The 19999-nt window shown below is 42.6% G+C and overlaps 1 protein-coding gene across 2 annotated transcripts in view; it reads left to right on the forward strand.

Annotated features, from left to right (window-relative positions):
• Positions 1 to 10430: 10430 nt before the first annotated feature.
• Positions 10431 to 19999, forward strand: part of Hsdl2 (hydroxysteroid dehydrogenase like 2) — a 44020-nt gene continuing 34451 nt past the window's right edge. Inside the window, exon 1 of one of the 2 annotated variants that reach the window (XM_031377547.1) lies at positions 10431 to 10677. In XM_031377547.1, the coding sequence (XP_031233407.1) occupies positions 10661 to 10677 (17 nt within the window). In that variant the 5' untranslated portion in view covers positions 10431 to 10660. The remainder of the gene's footprint in view (positions 10678 to 19999) is intronic. The other variant, XM_031377548.1, reaches the window with a different exon arrangement.

Consider the following 19999-nt stretch of genomic DNA (forward strand, 5'->3'; position numbering starts at 1 on the left):
CCAAATGTTTTTTTGTTTTTGTTTGTTTTTTGTTTTTGTTTTTGTTTTTCAAGACAGGGTTTCTCTGTGTATCTGTGGCTGTCCTGGAACTCACTCTGTAAACCAGGCTGGCCTCGAACTCAGAAATCTGCCTGCCTCTGTCTCCCAAGTGCTGGAATTAAAGGCATGTGCCACTACTGCCCAGCTGTCCAAATGTTTTTTTTTTTTTTTATGGCAACACTTTATCATAGAGATAGGTCTGAAAATATCTAAATGTCTTAAATTTGTGTGTCATCACAGATACAAAGGATTATGTCAATTTGCAATACACTCAGATGAAGAAAAACTATAAACTGCTTTTAAACAGCTAAGGTAAAGAATCAGTAAGATGGTTCAGCAGGCAAAGGTGTTTGTCACAAAAGCTTAGCTACCTAAGTTTGGTCCTTGAAGCTCCCTTAAAGGTTGGGTAGAGAACTAACTCCACAAAGTTGAAGTTGTCCTCTGACTTTTACATGCTCACCCAGAGCACATACATTCATAGTCAAGTACACACACACACACACACACACACACACACACACACAGTTAAGGTAGGTTTTTTGGATCGAAACACAGAAAGGTCTCTGTGATACACTCAGCAAAGCAAAACCAGAAGTGGGCTTGCTAGTCCATGCCTGTAATCCCAGAATTTGGAAGGTTGACATGGGAGAAATGTGAGTTCCTGGCCAGCCTGGGGTACATTAAAAGACCCTATCTTAAACATAAAAACAAGAACAAAACTATGTTTCAATACAGTGTAGTAGATATAAAATCTTCCCTCTGCCTTAAAGAGATGAGAAATGTAATGATACTATAAAGACTGGTATTAGAAGAGGGTGCTTGCTCTCCCTTGTCTTTGGAATTCCATATTACCAGGAAAAGTACAGGGATGAGGTTATCCTACAATGTCTTGTAACCACTGACCGTAATGGAGCAAGCAAGAGGAGACACAGGAATTCTATGTGGAAGGTTGGTACCTATCAGAAGCAATTGCCACACTCTGAAAACTCCAGGGATTTCTCAGAAGGTGACTCTGGGGCAAAGTGACCTAACTTGTGTGAGAAGAAAACGAACATTTTCAAGAAACCCTTGACTGTCCTAAAGTCACCAAAAATATATGCTCTTGGTCATAATGTACAATTGTTTTTTTTTCTTTTTAAAAGATTTATTTTTAATTAAAAATGTAATTTAAATTTTAAAAAATTTCAAAACAATTTTAAATTACATATGTGTGTGTAAGCACATGAAGGTACCCATGGAGTCCAGAAAAGGAGGGCTTTAGAGGGGGATCTGGAGTTACACGTGGTTGTTAGCTACCAGATGGAGGAATGTTTAAAGACAATCTAGGTGCAGTGTCTGTAATCTTAGCTCTTGAGAGGGAGAAGCAGGAACGTTGAGCACTCCAGGTCAATACATTTCTTTTAGGAATTTAAATTGTATATAACATTTTGTTCTCTCAAAACAGTTTTTTTGTTTTTTGTTTTTTTGTTTTTGTTTTTAGGTTTTTCGAGACAGGGTTTCTCTGTGTAGCCCTGGCTGTCCTGGAACTCACTCTGTAGACCAGGCTGGCCTCGAACTCAGAAATCCGCCTGCCTCTGTCGCCCAAGCACTGGGATTAAAGGCAAGCGCCACCACGACCGGTACAAAACAGTTTTCTTTAAAGGTTTCTTTTGATTTATACGTATTCTTACTTCTTGATGGCAGTTCTGTAGGGAATCTCGTATTTTTGCCTTAACTCAAATTATAGTTGTGTATTAAGAGGCTAACAGTTTCCTGGTGGACAGAATTGAATTTTAAAGTAACATCGCCACCTGGTGGTAGTTTTGACTGTTTGGCTTCATGTCTCTTTGGTGTCTGCGTGGACGTCTAGTAAGGTTATTTGAGATTGTGAAACTGCTTCCTAATGCTTCTTGCGCAGTTTTACACTCCTTGCTGCAATGTCTGACGGTTCCAATTTTTCCATCCTCTGAACACTGGTTATTTTCTATTCTTTAGATTTTAGCCATCCTGTGGCTACCAAGTGATGTAATCTCGCGGTATTTGGTTGCATTAATGCTGCTATGTATTTCTCTTTCTGCTTGTTTCTCTTTCTGTTTGTTGCCTGTTAGCATGTCTTTAGGGAAGAATTTTCTATTCAGATCCTATGGGGTTTTTTGCTTTTGTTTTTGGAGATGGAGTGTTCCTGAGTTATTTGGTCTGAAATCATACTTTTGGTCTCAAACGATCCTCCTGCCTCAGCCTCCAAGTGTTTCTAGATCTTTGTTTTTTGTTGTTGTTATTGCTGTTGTTGTTTGGTTTTTTTTCAACTTAAAATTTTAGCTTTATTTTTTATGTGTATGTGTGTTTTGTCTGCGTGTATGTCTGTGCACAAATGCATGCATCACTCACAGAGCCAGAAGAGGACCCTGGATGCTCTGAAACAGGCAGTCTAGACAATTGTAAGCTGCCATATGGGTGCTGGGAATGAATCTGAGGCCTCTGGAAGAGCAACCAGTGTTCTAACCACGGAGGCATGTCTCCAGCCCTTCTTTGATCACTTTTTAAAACTACATCTATGTACCTGTGTGCCACAGTAGCTACAACTTGGAGAAGCCGGGTTTTCCTCTTCTGCCAGGTGCATTTAAACTTAGGTTATCAGGTTTGGTAGCAAGCGCCTTTACCCACGGAGTCATTTTGGTGGCCCACTTTGTCCATTTTAAACTCCGGCCAATTAGTTATCTTTCTTGCTATGTTGTGAGTTTTTCATAAATGCTAAATACTAGTTCTTTGTCATGTTAAAGATGTTAAATCTGGTTAGGTACTCTATAGATTGCTCTTCCAATTCATTTTTCTTCTTTTCTAGACGGTGGTCTCATGTAACCAGGCTAGTCCCAAGCTCATTGTGAAGTCAAGAATGACCCTAGTTCCTGATCCACCTACCTCCTCTTCCCTAGTGTTCAAAGTACAGCTGTGTACCGCCATGCCCAGCTGTCTTTCCATTCCTTGATAGCATCTTTTGAAGCACCAAATATTTTGAGAGTGGCTGAAAAAGTTGCTCAGAGGCCTCAGGCAGGCACGGCACCTACCTGCCTGTAATTTCAGCCTTCGTTTCCCAGGCAAACTGGCTAGTAAGACTAGCCATATCTTCTGGTGAGCTCTGGGTTTGAGCTCAAGGCAGCAACCTCTAGCCCCCAGATGGATGCAAACACATGTGCACTACATAATTATATCCCCACACATAAGAACATACCACACACATACACACACACACACACATACACACACACACATACACACACACACACACATGAAAATTAGGGGGGAGCACTTGGTAGGGAGAAAATAGGTTTACTGAGTACCAGGTAAGGGGCGGCGAGCAGGTTGACAGTCCTATAACTAGAGGCCCCTCTGCCTAAGAAGTTCAAATCTGCTAGACCCCAATACTTTTTTGTTTGTTTGTTTGTTTTTGTTTTTGTTTTTGTTTTTCAAGACAGGGTTTTTCTGTGTAGCCCTGGCTGTCCTGGAACAAACTCTGTAGACCAGGCTGGCTTCGAACTCAGAAATCTGCCTGCCTCTGCCTCTGAAGTGCTGGGATTAAAGGCGTGTGCTACCACTGCCGGGCTAGATCTAGTTCTTATGTTTAGGGATTTGATCGATTGTCCACTGATTTTTTTTTTCCCTATGGAGTGTAAGGGTGGGATCTATTTTTATACATGCAGATTTCTGGTTATCTTAACATCCTTGTAATACAGTATGTTTTGGCCCAAACTGAATGATGTCTGTATACTTGATGAAAGCAATTGCCAACACATGGGTTTATTTCTAGGCTCTTAATTCCAGCACACTGGTCTACATGCTTCTTTTATGCTAGTACTACATTAGTTTTGTTTTTAAGATTTATTTATTTTATATATGTAAGTACACTGTAGCTGTCTTCAGACGCACCAAACAGGGCGTCAGATCCCATTACAGATGGTTGTGAGTCACCACATAGTTGTTGGGATTTGAACTCAGGACCTTTGGAAGAGCAGTCAGTGCTCTTAACTGCTGAGCTATCTCTCCAGGCCCACATATTAGTTTCCGTTGCTGTTATTTAACAGAACAGACATCTTTAGAGCAGTTTAATGTTCATCAAAAAGCTGAGCAGAAAGGACGGATTTCCTCTTGTGCTAATACTTTGTCGCTGGGACAAAATGTCTGACAGAAACATGTGAGGAAGGGTTTATTTTGGCTCACAGTCCGTGTCCGTGATGAAGGCAGCTGGTTACACTGCATGTAAAGCCAGGAAGAGGAATGAGTGATGCCATTCGCATAATTTTCTTCTTTTGATTCAGCCTGAGAGTCCAGTCCGTAAAATCGGGCCATCCAATCAGTGTGAGCTCTGCTTCCTCAGTTAACCGTTCCTGTGAACACCCCACAGGCATGTTCAGAGATGCTTTTCCATGGTGATTTTGAAGTCAGTTAAGTGGACAATGGAGATTCGTCATTCACTGACCTGTGTACACCCCCAAACTGGTGTGTCAGAGTTGATACAATTAGTGAGGCAACACTGCCATAGCTGCCGAGTCCACGGTTTACATTACTGTTCATGTGTGATGTTGTACATTATATGCTTTTGTCGTGTTTGGGGACATGCCGTGTAGCTCTACTTAGTTGCCCGGTGCTGCCCTTGAGCTCCCTGTGTAGCCCAGGTGGGCTTTGGTCTTGTAAATCTTCTCTCAGCTTTCCAAGAGGCTGGGATTATAGATGGATCACTGTGGATGGCTTGCTGCTGCTGCTGCTGCTGCTGCTGCTGCTCCTCCTCCTCCTCCTCCTCCTCCTCCTCCTCCTCCTCCTCCTCTTTCTCTCCCTTCCCCTTCTCCTTTTCCTCCTCTTCCTTCTCCTAATTATTTTATTTTGGGGAGGCTGGAGAGCCAACTCTGCGGTTAAGTGCACTGGCTGCTCTTACAGAGGACTAGGATTCAATTCCCAGAACCCACATGCTATCTTTCTAACTCCAGTTCTGGGAATCTGAAGCCCTCTTTGGGCCTCTGAGGGAAATGCATGCATGGGGGACATTATGACCATGCAAGCAAAACACTTCAAAAATTGCTTTATTCTTTTAATAGTGACAAAATGTATTTTAAAAATCAATTTTTAAACAGTGCTGGGAATTAAACTCAGGGTGGTATACGTCCTAGAATGGCTCTAGTTCTGAGCCTCATGCCCAGTGCTCTACCTTGACCACTATTAAGTTCATGGCTGAATGATGGCAAGTACATCATTTATCCATTTATAGTATTTAAAAAAGCAAAACTTCTAAAACTCAAATTCTGTATCCATTAAGCAATAATTCCTCCTTTCCCCTCTCACCAGTGCTGGGCAAAAACCACCTGTTTCCTGTCTGAATGTAACTACTTTACATGTCTCATATAACTGTAGTTACATAGTGCTTGTTCCTGATGGTGGCCTTATTAAGGTTTTCAAGTTCATCTCTGTTGCAGCATGTGTTAGCATGTCCTTGCTGCTTACAACTGAGTGGTATGGCTGGGAGTTGTGAACACCCATGTTCACTTACCTGGCCATGGTCACCTGACATGGCCAGCAAGAAACTAAGCCAGGCTCAGGTTGGAGGGGCCACAGCAAGACTGAGGCTGTAAGAAGTTTATTGAGAGCAGTAAGATTTTTTATACCCTTATCAGAAACAGAAAATAATGGCAATTGCCAGGATCAATACAGTTGTGGTTTGCAGGATACAATGATGTTTGCAAGCTACGCAGGGTACACAAGATTAATGTTCAAGACCAATTGTCCTGTCAGGCTTCCACGCATCCTTGGCTACTAAGGGAACAAACAGAGAAACACAAATTGGTCCAAAGGCTTCATTGCCTGCAGAGTATGAAGTCACATGGTGCCCCAGCGGCCATGCACCTAACCTAAAAACTCCTACAATGCCTCTCAAGGCAGCTAGACCAGGCCAACTCCATGATTCCCCACAGGGAGTGGTGGTGCATGCCTTGAATCCCAGAATTGGGAGACAAGAGGCAGCAGGATCACTGTGAGTTTGAGGCCAGCCTGGTCTACATAGTAAATTCCAGGATGCTAGGACTACATAGAAAGACCCTGTTTCAAACAAACAAACAGACTGCTATTACATGATATGCACATGCTACATTCAGCTTACCATTCCCACCAAAGAACAAGCACTTTTAACCTTTTGTGTTATTCTAAATAATGCTGCTACCAATGCAGGTGTGTAAGCCTCTCTTTAGTTTGCTGGAGTTAGAGGTGAATCATACATCTGTTTTATCTTTACGTTTTTGAGGAACCTCTGTCGTGTGCCAGCTCTGTTTTCATAAGATCTCCAGGTGACTGTGACGTGTGCTCGAGTCAGAACCACAATCCTGCCTGCGGGTTCTAATTTCATTTGCCTGAATCTAGCTAAGGTCCATATCCACGTCCCAGCCTACAGGAAAGAGGAAAGAGAGGAAAGAAGTGGAGGCAGCCATGGCTCTGCTAAGGAAGTATGGCAGTTGCTCTTCTTGTTCCTAGGACAAAACACCTGACCTACGCAACCTAGAGGTGGTCTTGGAGAAGCTCCCAGCTGGAGTAGAGGGAAGCATGGTCACACCATCTGGACAGTCAGGAACAGGGGCTCTAGGAGAGAAGTGGAGTCAGCACATAATTCTCAAGACTAGTAGTACCCAGTGACTCACCTCTTCAGGGAGGGCCCACTTTCTAAAGGTTCCACAACCTCCCCACACAGAACCACCGACTGGCTCAAACACAGTTAGTCATGAGGGAGGGGTAACTTTGTTCAAATCACAATAGTAATACAGAAGTTGTCTAACTTTTGCTGATGCATCACTGAGAGTGCCTGGCCATAGAACAAGCTCCTGTTTTATATTTCCAGTCTTGTTTATGGTACCGCTATAGTCCCAGGAAATAATAACAGAAATTTGGCAGTCATCTTTGACACCATCTTCTCTTTTTCTCTCCATGTATATCATTAGTTACACCTGGCTGGTTTTATTTCTTAAAATCTTTCCATTCCCACCATTACTGCTTTGGGTCACATCATCTAACATTTTTTCTTATTCCTGACATTATCATAGGCTTCTGGGCCTCCATCTTCTTCAAAGCTATTATTCATACTGCAGCTAGAAGGAATCCTAAAGTCTAAACCAAATTATTCACGTTGTAAACCCATACCTACTATTAATATGGCCTCTTCTTCCTTCCCCACTCCCAGCCTCTGGCCTTGCTTTTTGTTTGTTTTGAGATAGGGTCTTACTATGCAGCCTTACCTCAGGGTCTTACTTCACCTCCTGAAGGCTAGGTAGCGGCACGGGCCACCACGGCTGACTTGTAGGTTACATTAGTCACTGCTGTGGAAGGTTGTGAATAACTCCAAATCACACTTTAATACCAGTCACAATATTTAACATCAGTCAAAAGATTTAATAGCTCACTATTTATTTAATTTCTTTGAGACAGGATTTCACTATGTGGTGCCACCTGCCTCTGTCTCCAGAGTGCAGGGATCAAAAGTGTGTGTCTCCATGCCTGGCTATTTATTTTTATGCATGTGTGTGTGTGTGTACACCCATGTGTGGGTGCCTGTAGAGGACAGAAGGCCTCATGGTCTCCTGGAGCTGTAGTTACAGATGGTTGTAAGCCACCTGACAGGAGTGCTGGGATCCAAACCCAGGTCCTCGAGGAGAGCAGTACTCACTCTTAACCACACAGCCTTCTCTTCAGCCGAGTCACTTATTTGCTTATTTATTTATTTTTAATTTGAAGATTTAATTTAGGGCTAGAGAGATGGTTCCGTGGTTAAGAGCACTGGCTTCTCTTCCAAAAGATCCAAGGTGTTATTCTCAAAACCCACAAGACATCTTAACCGCTTATAACTGCAGATCCAGGGGACATGGCACCCTCTGCTGGCCTCTTTGGGCAGTGTATGCAGGAGGTGTACAAACATGCAAAAAAGCAGGTAAAGCACTCACAAACATTGATAATGATGATGATTCAATTTAAATTTGCTTAGAAAAAATACCACTAATAATTTAGGAATAAACTTACTTTCCACAAATGAACCCCTGCCAAATAACTTAAGTCTAAGTGTTGAATTTACAAAATACATTCTATGACTGAAAAATTCACAACTTTTTTTTCTTTTAGTTTGCATCTTAGCTGAACTCTGTCTCTCTCCCTCCTCCCTTTTGTAACATATGAAAGTAAAAGCAACATTATTGGAGAAAAAGGAATCTGAGAGTCCCAGAACATTAAACTTTTCAAGAGTAAGGAACACTTTAGACGCATGGAAAAGGTGCCATCTCACTGCCAAGAATTCACTGTTACCAGACAAGTATACAGACCGTTCAATAAAAGCAGCCAAGGGCTAATGGAGCATTTCAACTGTCTATAGCTTTCTGAAACATCTGGAATTTACAAACACAAACTGGCTACTCACATCTCCTATGTAAGGACAGAGATTTTGTGCTTTTCTACCTGCTGTGTTTTTTACTTAAGAGGTACTAATTTGTTGAATAAGTACATTCTTCTAGAATCATCAAGAATCATTATCATGGGCTGGCGAGATGGCTCAGCTGGTAAGAGCACTGACTGCTCTTTCGAGGGTCCTGAGTTCAAATCCCAGCAACCACATGGTGGCTCACAATCACCTGTAATGAGATCTGACGCCCTCTTCTGGTGCGTCAAAAGCCAGCTACAGTGTACTTATGTATAATAAATCAATCTTTGGGCCAAAGCAAGCAGGGATTGAGCAAGTGGGGATGACTGGAGTGAGCAGAGATTCTAAAATTTCAATTCCCAACAACCACATGAAGACTCACAACCATCTATCTGTACAGCTACAGTGTGCTCACATACATAAAATAAATAATAAATAAATAAATATTTGAAAGAAAAAAGAAAAGAATTATTATCATAGGTCACAAACTCATGTGTCAATAGATGACGGTCAAGGTGATAAAAGAGTAGACAGCCACAGTTAGTAATAATAATGATTTGACAGCCACAGGTTAAAAATAATTAATAAATTTTTAATCTGAAGATTTAATTTAGGGCTAAGAGTGGTTAAGAGTGTTGTGCCCAGATTGTAAAAACCCCAAAGAGACCACCAGGAATCATAACCCACTATAATTACATGAGGGTCTTTATTCAAGCTCCAGCTTGGGCCACCAACCTTCCTGATGGAATGGGAAAGAGAGTGAACCCCCAGGTCTTAGTGAAGGGGGTTTATAAAGGAAAAAAACACAAGTAGGGATTTTAAGTCTTGGCATTACATGAGAGGGTAAAGGAATGCTGTCCTTCAAACCTGATAACGTTTGTTCAGACAGCGGGACAGAACCATGCAGCTGGAAAGGGACCTTTCTGACCTGGGGGAAGTAACGTGTGCTATCAGAAGCTGGTGTATTTTTACAACTGGCCGCAGCTGTCTGGGAACACTTGTCTCTTTTTCATAGAGTGGGCTGGTTATCATTTCAAGGGTATTGGTTTCTGCTTCCTTCAATGGTAGGGGCAATCTGCACTAGAGAAATGGTGGTTGCTAATCAAAAGGGATGTGAGTTTCAGTGATGTGAAGGCTAGGGTGTGCTGCTTTTCGTCTGTTCCCAAGGCTGGCATTTGCACGCCCGGGGGTGGGGTGGGGAGTTGGGGGGTATTGTCAGGGGGAGGGAGTACTAACTGCTCTGGTTCCGCGCAGGGTCAGGAGAGTGTAGGATTTCTCATGTCTCTTCAAGAGCACTGGTTGCTCTTCCAAAAAATCCAGGTTTTGACAAATAGGAGAGTACATGGCTGTCTTAAGTTGTTTTTCTGAACTAAGCTTTAGATAACAACCTCTTTAGCATATTTTTCTACCGCTACAAAATACAAAACAATTTCGTTTCCTGGGTAGCTCAGTTAGGTATAACTCCAAGAATGAAACTGAATCCCAGAATCGACCTCCTTTAGGCATTCATTCCAGGACTGAGGATTCCTTCTCCAAACTTGATTTCTGTGGCCCAGATCATACGAGGAACGCTCGCGGGACACCTTTGTAAAGATCTCTTCCACAAGCTTGTGACTGTCACCAGATTCTGGAGGTCAGGCTAAGTTTAGATTCACTGGTAGCGAAGATGCGACGCTGACCGGCTTCTGCAAAAGCATTTTTCAGATGTCTACAAGAGTTCTTCGGAGAGAGCGCTTTGGCTCGGGCGGGTACAGCCAGGGAAAAACGACGCTCAGCATCCTCAAGTCAGTCTCCGGAGCGCCCCTCAATCTGCCATCCTGCTGGCCGGGAGCCGTCGACGCGCCGAACCTAGGCTAGCGAGGAAAAGCCTACGTAGTACTGATGCTCCGGACACGCCAGTAGCCCACAGAAGAGACTGATTGTCACCTACAGACCAGGAAAGGGGCGGGGCGGAGGTGTCTTCCAAAGCGCCTGCGCAGAGAGTTGGTTTCCTGGGTGCCGTTTGTAGAACTGCGGGAAGACCCGCCCAGCGCCCGATGTGCGCAGGCGCACACCGTCTTGTAGGATCTCGGTCTTGTAGGAGGGCCAGTTCCCGAGCGGGTCTCGGGGCGGGGCCGGGGGCGCGGCTAAATGTGGAGGGAAGGTTCGCCTGTCACTCACAGCTTGCTGCTCTTCCACTGTCACCAAGTTCTCTGAACCGCGAAGGTCATGCTGCCCAACACCGGGTAAGAGGACGGGGATGGGGTGAGTCGACAGGTCGTCCGCGCTACCCAGAGGGCGAGGCGGGGCTCGCTGAAGCAGCCGCGCGCTCCGGAACTCTGGTTAGCCGGAAAGATAGAGTCACTGGGACCTGCGTGTGCACGGAAACCCAAAGTTGTGTAGTACAGAGACTCAGAAGTTGTGCACTACTGGGAGAAGCAGTGTCAGATACCCCACAGGGAAAGGTCGTGAGGGTAGGTGTCCCCGACGCCCCAGTGTGGTCCCTCCTTGTCTTTAGCTTGGCCTGGTGAGGATGTTGTTTTCAGCTTCTAGGCGAAAGGTCGCTTGGGACAGTGACTTCAGATTTTTTGTTTGTATGCTTGATAAAAACAGCATACAAACTAATAAAAGAATGGTGTTTTGAAAATGCTTTTCAAGTTAATAGCGAGTTAAAATGTTACAATACGAATATTTCTGGGAAGGGGTTTATTTATTTATTTATTTATTTATTTATTTAACTTAAAAATGAAGTGTATTTACCCCAGCCTAGCCAGGTGCGGTGGCACCTGCTTTTAAATTCAACACACTTTTAATTCCAGAGGCAGGGTGAGAAGGATCTATGGAGTTCAAGGCTATTCTGGTCTACATAGTGAGTGTGTTAAGTTAGCAAAAGCTACAGGGTAAGAACCTTCTCTACACTCCCCCTCCCCCAAGCCCACTTATATATTAACACGATTGTGCAGCCAGTCACCAGGACTTTACAAAATCAAAACAAATACCCATTAAACAATGTTCTTCCCATTTCTTTTTGCCCTTAGTTCCTGCTAAACTCAGGTAGGTCCATGATGTTCTATAAAGTTTGAGTATCTTAAGTGGAGTGACAAGTTAAGTCCATTCTGTAATTAGTTTGACATTTACAGGCAGCTAGAATACTTAAATAGATCAAAAGGGCTTAAGTCTCTTTAAAACTCCAGTTTCTTTCTGTTTGTATGCTTTGCACTTATAAATATATCTTGTACATCTTACAGGGACACCTTCTTTTTAGAAAATAGTAGCAAACTCCATTTTAGGCTTGCTGTTTTTACCTGACATGCCTTGGGATGTACTTAGGTTTCTAGTACATGCAGCTTGTCCTTGTCCTCTTGGTTTTTTGTTGTTGTTTTTAGACAAGGTTTGTCTGTGCCCTAGCTATCCTGGAACTCTCTCTGTAGACCAGACTGGTCTTGAACTCAGGGAGTTCCTCCTGCTTCTGCCTCCCCAGAGCTGGAATTAAAGGCATGAGCTTCTCCTTGTCCTCTTTAATGGTTGCAAATTATTATTGAAGACCATCATGTACTTAACCTGTTCCCTAATGCTGGATATGAAATCATTTTCAGCTGTTTGCTCTCTTTTTGTTGGTGATGTTTTTATTCCATCTTTGCTTCCATTATTATTCTTTTGTTTTGGTTTGGTTTGAATTGAATATAAACCTGGATGTCTTTGAACTTATTATATAGACCAGGCTAGCCTTGAACTCACAGACATTTGCCTGCCTTTGCCTCCCAGGTGCTGGGATTAAAAGTCAGTGCCACCATGCCTGGCTTTCTTATCCCTCTTTGTGTCTGTTTACACATAGGTGAATGAATGTACCATCTAGGATAAATTCTTGAAAGTGAAATTGCTAGAACCAAGGGGATATATTTTTTTAAAAGTTTGATATTGCAAGACAGACAGGTATTCACCACCAAAAGAATTGTACTGTCAAAAGTATGATTGAGAGTACTGAACCCAAGCTAGCCAGTCTCAGGTTCTGAAGTTTGAAAAACTAAAGACCCTAGAATAGCCAGAAAGGAAAAAAAATGAGGTGAACTGGCTTTTCCAGATATTAAATTAGTTTATAAAACTAGAGTGATTAAAAATAGTTCAGACTAATATAGACTGAGTAAATAAAGTATTTGGGAACACATCCAGTGGCAGTGGGTGGGGTTCTTCATTATAGTTAAAATTTGTATTACTTTTTCACTAGCAAAGGTGAGACAGTTTGGCCTTCAGGAGACATTTGGCAATATCTGAGAAGACTGAGGTCACAGCTGAAAGGGGATGCTAAGTGGCAGAGCCCCTAGATGGATGTAAACTACTTACAAGCAGTAAACAGCCCCTGATAGTGGAACTGTCTAGTCCAGAGGGTCAGCTCTGCAGAGACTGAGAACGTGTGGTTTAAAGCCATTTCTGTTTCTTTTTACTGACCTGGTTTAACCAGTGAGGTGTCATTGTGTTGTGAGACCTGGGACAGAATCCAGGGCCTTGTGCATGTTCGAGCACCTTTTCAGTCTCTTGGCCCCGATAGAGCTAGCACCACCAAGATTTTTGACTGGTCTCTGAGAACTTGTGTATTTATTTGAGAGATCTTATCCTTTATCATGTTTCACAAGTTTTTTTGTTTTTGTTTTTGTTTTCTTATAGCATTTGGCTTTGACTATGGTTCTTATTGAACACGAATAAATATGCTACGTCAAAGTCAGAATCATCACCCTGTCCTTTTAAGGCTGGTTTGTTTTTGTGACAAGCCTGTAAGACCACACTAAGATCTTTTATTTTAGGTGGTATTCTGATATCTTACAATCTTACATTGTCTGATTTACTTATTTTGTGATGCTGGAGCTAGAACTCAGGGATTCACATGCTTTAGACAAGTTCTCCCAAGCTACCCATCCCCAACCTTTACTTTTATACTTTCAATAAATATTTCATATTTTATGGTGAACATAGATACATATGTACTATATTCACCTTTCCCATCCACCTGAGATTCACTGTGGCCTAGGAAGTAAATTAGGAAGCCCACTTCATTTTGTTCAGATGGCTTCCCCACCCTTGCAGCCTCGTTGACCTAATTATTAATTTTTTTTATCTGTACCACTATCATAAATGAAGATTTTTGTGTGCATAGGGATCTGTTTCTAGACTCTGTCTTATGTTACCTAGTCTGTCTACTTATGTATCAGAATGAAATAATTTAAATTATTCTAGCTTTACAAACCTTTAAAATCTAGAAAAGCCAATTCTCTCTGTTTAGATTATGTTTCAGAATCTTGTCTGTTCTTGAGTATTTAGTTTTTGAAACTTTAGAGCTTGAGACTTGCTTGTATATATTTTTAATTGCCTTTTTAAGTAGTTAATCTTTTCATCACATTTACTCTATTTGGAGAGGCTCTTAGTAAGTCATAGTATGGGTTGTGTCTGTATATGTGAGTTTTGGTTACCTACTAATGGCATTGAGAAGAACGTCCTTCCTATTGGCATTCTGATCCTCATGTTAAAGACCTTCTTAGTAAGACAGATCTGGCTGCCTTTGTCTTTCCTGCTTCCAATGCCCTGGATGCTTGGTGAGAAAGAATATGCCCTTTATCCTACTGGGATTCAGTCCAGCTGCATACCAGGCAAAGGAACAAGTCCTGCAAGTCAATAGTTGGCAGACATTTTCATGTGACTACTTAACATTAAACATCTCTGTATTTGTGGGGTTTTTTATTTTATTTTCATGGTTTTGTATCATGAGTATTCAGTGCTGTGGAGGCTATAAGAGGGTGTCAGGTCCCCTGGAGCTAGAATAATAGCCGATTACGAGCTGCCTGGTGTGGGTGCTCAGTATTGAACTCTGGTCCTCTGCAAGAGCACAGAGCTCTCTTAACCTCTGAACCATCTCTCTGGCTTCTAAACATCTCTTTAATACACACACACACACACATACACACACACGTATATTTATAAATATATGCACATACATATTTTTTGTTTGTTTGTTTGTTTTGAGACAGGGTGTCTCTGAGTAGTCTTTGCTGTCTTGGAACTCACTCTGTAGACCAGGCTGGCCTCGAACTCAGAAATCCACCTGCCTCTGCCTCCCAAGTGCTGGGATTAAAGGCGTGCGCCACCACTGCCCAGCAATACTTTTTATGATTCAGGGTCTCCCTGTATAGTCCTGGCTAGCCTGGGACTCAATATGTAGACTGGCTTTTTTTTTTTAAAAATATTTATTTTATTTAGTTTATGTGTATGAGTACACTGTAGCTGTACAGATGGCTGTGAGCCATCATGTGTGTGACTGCTGAGAATTGAACTCAGGACCTCTGCTGGCCCTGCTTGTTCCGGCCCCTCTTGCCCCGGCGTAATTCACTGTAGCTCTCTTCAGACAGCACCAGAAGAGGGTGTCAGATCTCATTATAGGTAGTTGTGTGCCACCATGTGGATGCTGGGATCCGAACTCAGGACCTTCGGAAGAGCAGTCAGTGCTCTTACCCGCTGAGCCATCTCACCAGCCCCTAGACTGGCTTTGAACTCACAAAGATTTCTCTTACAGTGTGCACTACCTCAGCTAGCTTTGTATGTACATGTAAGGTATGGAATTCAGATCTGGACGCTCTTCACTGACTGAGTCATTTCCCCAGGCCTGTATATATCTATCCCTTGTTGTTCTGTCTTATTAACAGAACAGACAGGATCTTTGTTCTTATTTTTGACATGAGACATTCTTTTTATATTCTCCAAACCGGTTCTTGGGTCCTTGTCTTCATTTAGAGGATCCATGCCTCTGTTAGTGTCTAGATTTTATTATCTGAAATCTCAGTGGTTGGGATTTATCTCTTTCTTTCCTTTTCCTGCCCTCATGCCTCCCCATCTCTCTCCCTTCTTCTTCTCTCTTTCTTTCAGGTGGAGTCTCCAACCTAGCTTGGAACTTACTGTATATCCTATGCTGGCCTTGAATTTTTGTTAACTCTGCCTTAGCTTTCTGAGAGCTAGGATTCCAGGTGTGTAACCACACCATCATGGGGTTTCTATTGCCACATGACTTAACTAGCTGGCTTATTGTTTCCTGTATGGTACTAAGTATCAGACACCTAGGGCTTCATACATGCTAAAGCATGCCCTATACTATTTACATATACCCCCTTTTAATTTAGACTTTAAAATTATCTATTTTTGAGACAAGGTCTCACAGTGTAGCTCTGCCTGGCTTGGAACTTGCTATATAGACCAGGCTGGTCTGGAATTTACAGAGGTCTACCTTCCTCTGCTTCTCAAATACTGGGATTAAAGGCAGTCAGCCCCTTGTCTGACAACCTTTGATTGACTTATACTCTTGTATTTCAGTATTCTATCTGGGAACACTTTGTCTGGCTAAAGTAAATTAAGTGTATGGAAGGGGAAAGTCTGTGAACTGGACTGAAATAAAGGATGCTGTCATCATATGTGGATGATACAGTTTTTTGCCTAAAAAGCTAAAGTAACTTCTGGCATTGCTTGGCAAAATTGGACTTGGGTGTATGCTTCATTTACCTATTGTTGTCTAATAAACTACCCCAAGTTTACTGGGTTAAAACATCTTATTATTCACAATTCTTTGGTATGCTTGGAGTTTTCTACCTCATGTACATTATGTTGGGGTCAAATGTATGAACACACTTCTCACCACGTGGCATGCCATACACAGGCCTTATAATTTAGCCATGCTGTCACTTTGCAGTCGAGTATCTGGCTTCTCAGAGCTGGTAGCGACCATTGTCATAGTTAAAGTTCCTATTTCTGTGATAAAGTCAGCTGCGGGAGTAAAAGGTGTTTATGTCAGCTTCTAGCTCCAGAGCACAGTCCATCACTGAGGGGAGTCAAGCAGAAACTGAGGCAGGAACGGGAGCAGAAGCCATGGAAGAGTGCTGTTGTCTGGCTTGTTCTAAATGGCTTGCTCACCATGCTTTCTTATAGCACTGTAGACCACCAGCCCAGAAGCAGTATTGAGAAAGAGAGGGCACTTTCTCAACTGGGGTTTCCTCTTCCTAACTGACTGTACCTGATGTCTAGTTGGCATAAAACCAGCCAGCACATCCGTCTACGCTATGTCTTATGGCTTGAAAGTCTTTAAGAATTGGATGACACTTCTATTCCAGTCTTTTGTTCAACAAAACTAGACAAGCCAGAATCCAAGAAGGAAAAAATATGCTCCTTTCCTTGATAGGAGTGTTCCAGAATTTGTGGTCATCTTTGAGATTTTCATTGATGCATAACAGTGTCATAAAAGCTCTGGTGGTTGATGTGTGAAGGAAGAGACATATCACCAGCATACCCCTCCACTTTTTTTTTTTTTTTTGATTTTTCGAGACAGGGTTTCTCTGTGTAGTCCTGGCTCTGGTTGTCCTGGAACTCAGTCTGTAGATCAGGCTGGCCTCAAACTCAGAAATCTGCCTGCCTCTGCCTCCCAACTGCTGGGATTAAAGGTGTGCACCGCCACCGCCCGGCCACCCCTCCCCTTTCTGATGGTGGAGGGTGAATATGGGATCCTATGTATCTGAGGCAATCACTGCCACTAAGCTGTGTGCACCCCTCCCCCATTTCAATTGGACTTAGAATCACCTGGAATCACTGCCCTGGGTGTGCCTGAAGGGGTGTAACTGCACATGGAAGACCCACCCTCAGTACAGAAGAGGTACCATAGCACAGGCTGGGGCCTGAACTAAGCAAAAAAGGGAAAGGAAGAGTCAAGCAAATTGGCAGCAGTGTTTGTCTCTGATAGCTCTTTGACTGCAGCCATACTGTGTGCAGTCACACTGTGATCAGCTGCCTTACTTTCCCATCACCATGCCTTCCTTGCCATGAATCCCCTCAAACTGGGAGCCCAAATAAACTCTTCACTGATTTAAATCATTTTAAATTTTATTTTGTGTGTGCATAGCTGTTTCCATGTGTCTGTGTATCCCTACATTGCTCTTAAAAGGTATGTACCAGACTAATGAGACCAGAAACCAATGCATATGGAGCAGTTTCACTGGTGGTGTGTGTTCTATAGAAACCCTGGCATGAGTGATTGAGAGATGGGCTAGGCAACTCTTGTAGCTCCTCTCCTCATAAACAGTAGGATGGATAACTTACAATACATTCATGTGTCAAATTTCATGGATTGATGAAAAATAAGAATAATTACTTGAATCACTGTGGATAACTCTCAATAGAATCACATACTTTATGAATCTATTATGTAGAGTTCAAAACTAGGCAAAAAACCTAAATAGTACATTGTTCAGTACATAGTTAGACAGGATTTTTCTGTAAAAGGCCAGCTAGTAAAGACTTGGTTTTGTGAACCAAAAGGCAACATTGGAGATGGACACACTTATGTAAAAGACATAAAAGTCAACCTCCATAATATCTTTGTTGTGGGTATTCAAAATAATTGGGCATGATTTTTGTAGGATAATATCTAATGAGAAGTTTTGAGGGGATGCTAGAGTGATATAACTTTCTAGATTATTATAACAGAGTACCACACACTGGGGTTTAGGATTAGTGTTTTCTGTCATTAAATTGGTTACAAATAATATTCATTTATAAAGGTCATTCTTAGCTCTAGGCCCTCCCTGTACAGTCATAGGTAATAATTTGGACTTGACTTGTGGCCTGCAATTGGCTGACCCTTGGTTAGACATAAATGTATAGATATTATCGGTAATTTAAAAAGAATGACTGATAGTATTTAGAATCCTTTTTACTTTGTGGGGTGGGGGAAGGAAGCATGTAAAATAGGGAATGTTTTAGTTATTCTTGGATTGCCATGACCAAAATACCTCTCAGAAACAAGGGAATGGAAGGTTTATTTTGACTCATAATTTCAGAGAGTCTCAGTCCATCATGGGGGTTGGGGGACAGCAGGGACATGTGGAGGCTCTGTATTATAGTGGAACAAAAGGTAGAGAAAGGGGCAGGAAGTGGAGCCAGGTATAACCTTCAAGGGCCTGTCCCCAGTGACCTTCCTCCAGCCAGTCCCCTCCTAAAGGAGCACCCCCAAAAAACTCCACAGTTAGGAACAAGTGTTAAAAATGTAAGACTGTGCTGGGCGGTGGTGGTGCACGCCTTTAATCCCAGCACTTGGGAGGCAGAGGCAGGTGGACTTCTGAGTTTGAGGCCAGCCTGGTCTATAAAGTGAGTTCCAGGACAGCCAGGGCTAGACAGAGAAACCCTGTCTCAAAAAACCAAGAAAAAAAAAAAAAGTAAGGCTGTAGAGGACATTTTATTTTCAAACCATAACAGAGACTTAACAGAGAGAGAGGTGGGCTGGCAGCTTCTGGAGTATTGGCACTACTCTCTTTCTTGGCTTGGATAGTAAGCACACCATTGTTTTTAGCCAGGCCGTGTGCTCATTTTACATGCTCTTTGTATGTTTACTATATTTTACTAAAAATCACCTTTCTGTCTCTTTCCCATTTCCTTATGTTGGTTTCTTCCCATCAAAGTGATTTATGATTTGAATGGCAGCATTCCCATAAGCTCAGATATCTGGCTCCTTAGTCCCCCAGTGCTGGTGTTATCTGAGTAGGTTTAAGATATATAGCTGTATTGGAAGAGGTGTGAAGCCTCAAAGCCAAGCCACTGGTCCCAGTTTGAGCTCTCTGCTTCCTGCTTATAGCTAAGATGTGACTTCCCAGTGTACTCTTCATCAGGCCTGCCTGCTGCCTCCATCCCTCCTGGGATGGTGATGAAGTTTCTCCCTCTAGCACCATAAGACCAAATAAACCCTTCATCCTCTATCAGTTGCTTTGGTCATGGTATTTTATCACAGCAATAGAAAAGTAACTAAGACATGATTGTTCCTTTATTTCAAAACCACCTCTGCCTGTACCGACATTGACTGCCCTACTTCAGGGCAGCCCTCCAGGACCAGCAGGAACCTTCAGTTTGTTTGTTAACAGAGTCAGCTGCCTTATTATCACCTAACAGCAGAGTAGGTAGAAAATTTAAAGGTAAGCTGGAAGGTTTGTTAGTTTGGGTTTCTGTTGCTGTGAAGAGGAACCATGACCATGGCAACTCTTATAAAGGAAAGCATTTGATTGGGCTTGGCTTATAGTTTCAGAGGTTCATTGCATTGTGGGAAGGATGGCCAGGTGCAGGTAGACATGGTGCCAGAGGAGGAGCTGAGAGTTGTACATCTGGATTGACAGGAAGAGAATGGGACACACTAGGCCTGGCTTGAGCTTCTGAGACCTCAAAGCCCACCCACAGTGACACACTTCTTCCAACAAGGCCACACCTTCTCCAATGAGGCCACACCTACCAATAATGCCAATCCCTATGAGCCTATGGGGCCATTTTCATTCCAACTATCACAGAATGAAAAGAGATCTAGGGCTCGCAGGCTATTTGAATCAGGTCCCTTTCTAGTCACCCTAGTCTTGTTCCTTTAAGCTTGTTTAACAGTTTTACTGAGATGTAGTTTGTACAGCGTCAGCCACAACTGACTGTGCAGTTTCTGGCTCTGTGCCTACACAGAAAACATGTCATCACACCCAACAACACCAATTTAGAACCTTTCTCCTTTTTTTTTTT

This window comes from Mastomys coucha, unplaced genomic scaffold, assembly GCF_008632895.1.
Source record: "Mastomys coucha isolate ucsf_1 unplaced genomic scaffold, UCSF_Mcou_1 pScaffold18, whole genome shotgun sequence".
In the NCBI taxonomy this organism is placed as follows: Eukaryota; Metazoa; Chordata; class Mammalia; order Rodentia; family Muridae; genus Mastomys; species Mastomys coucha.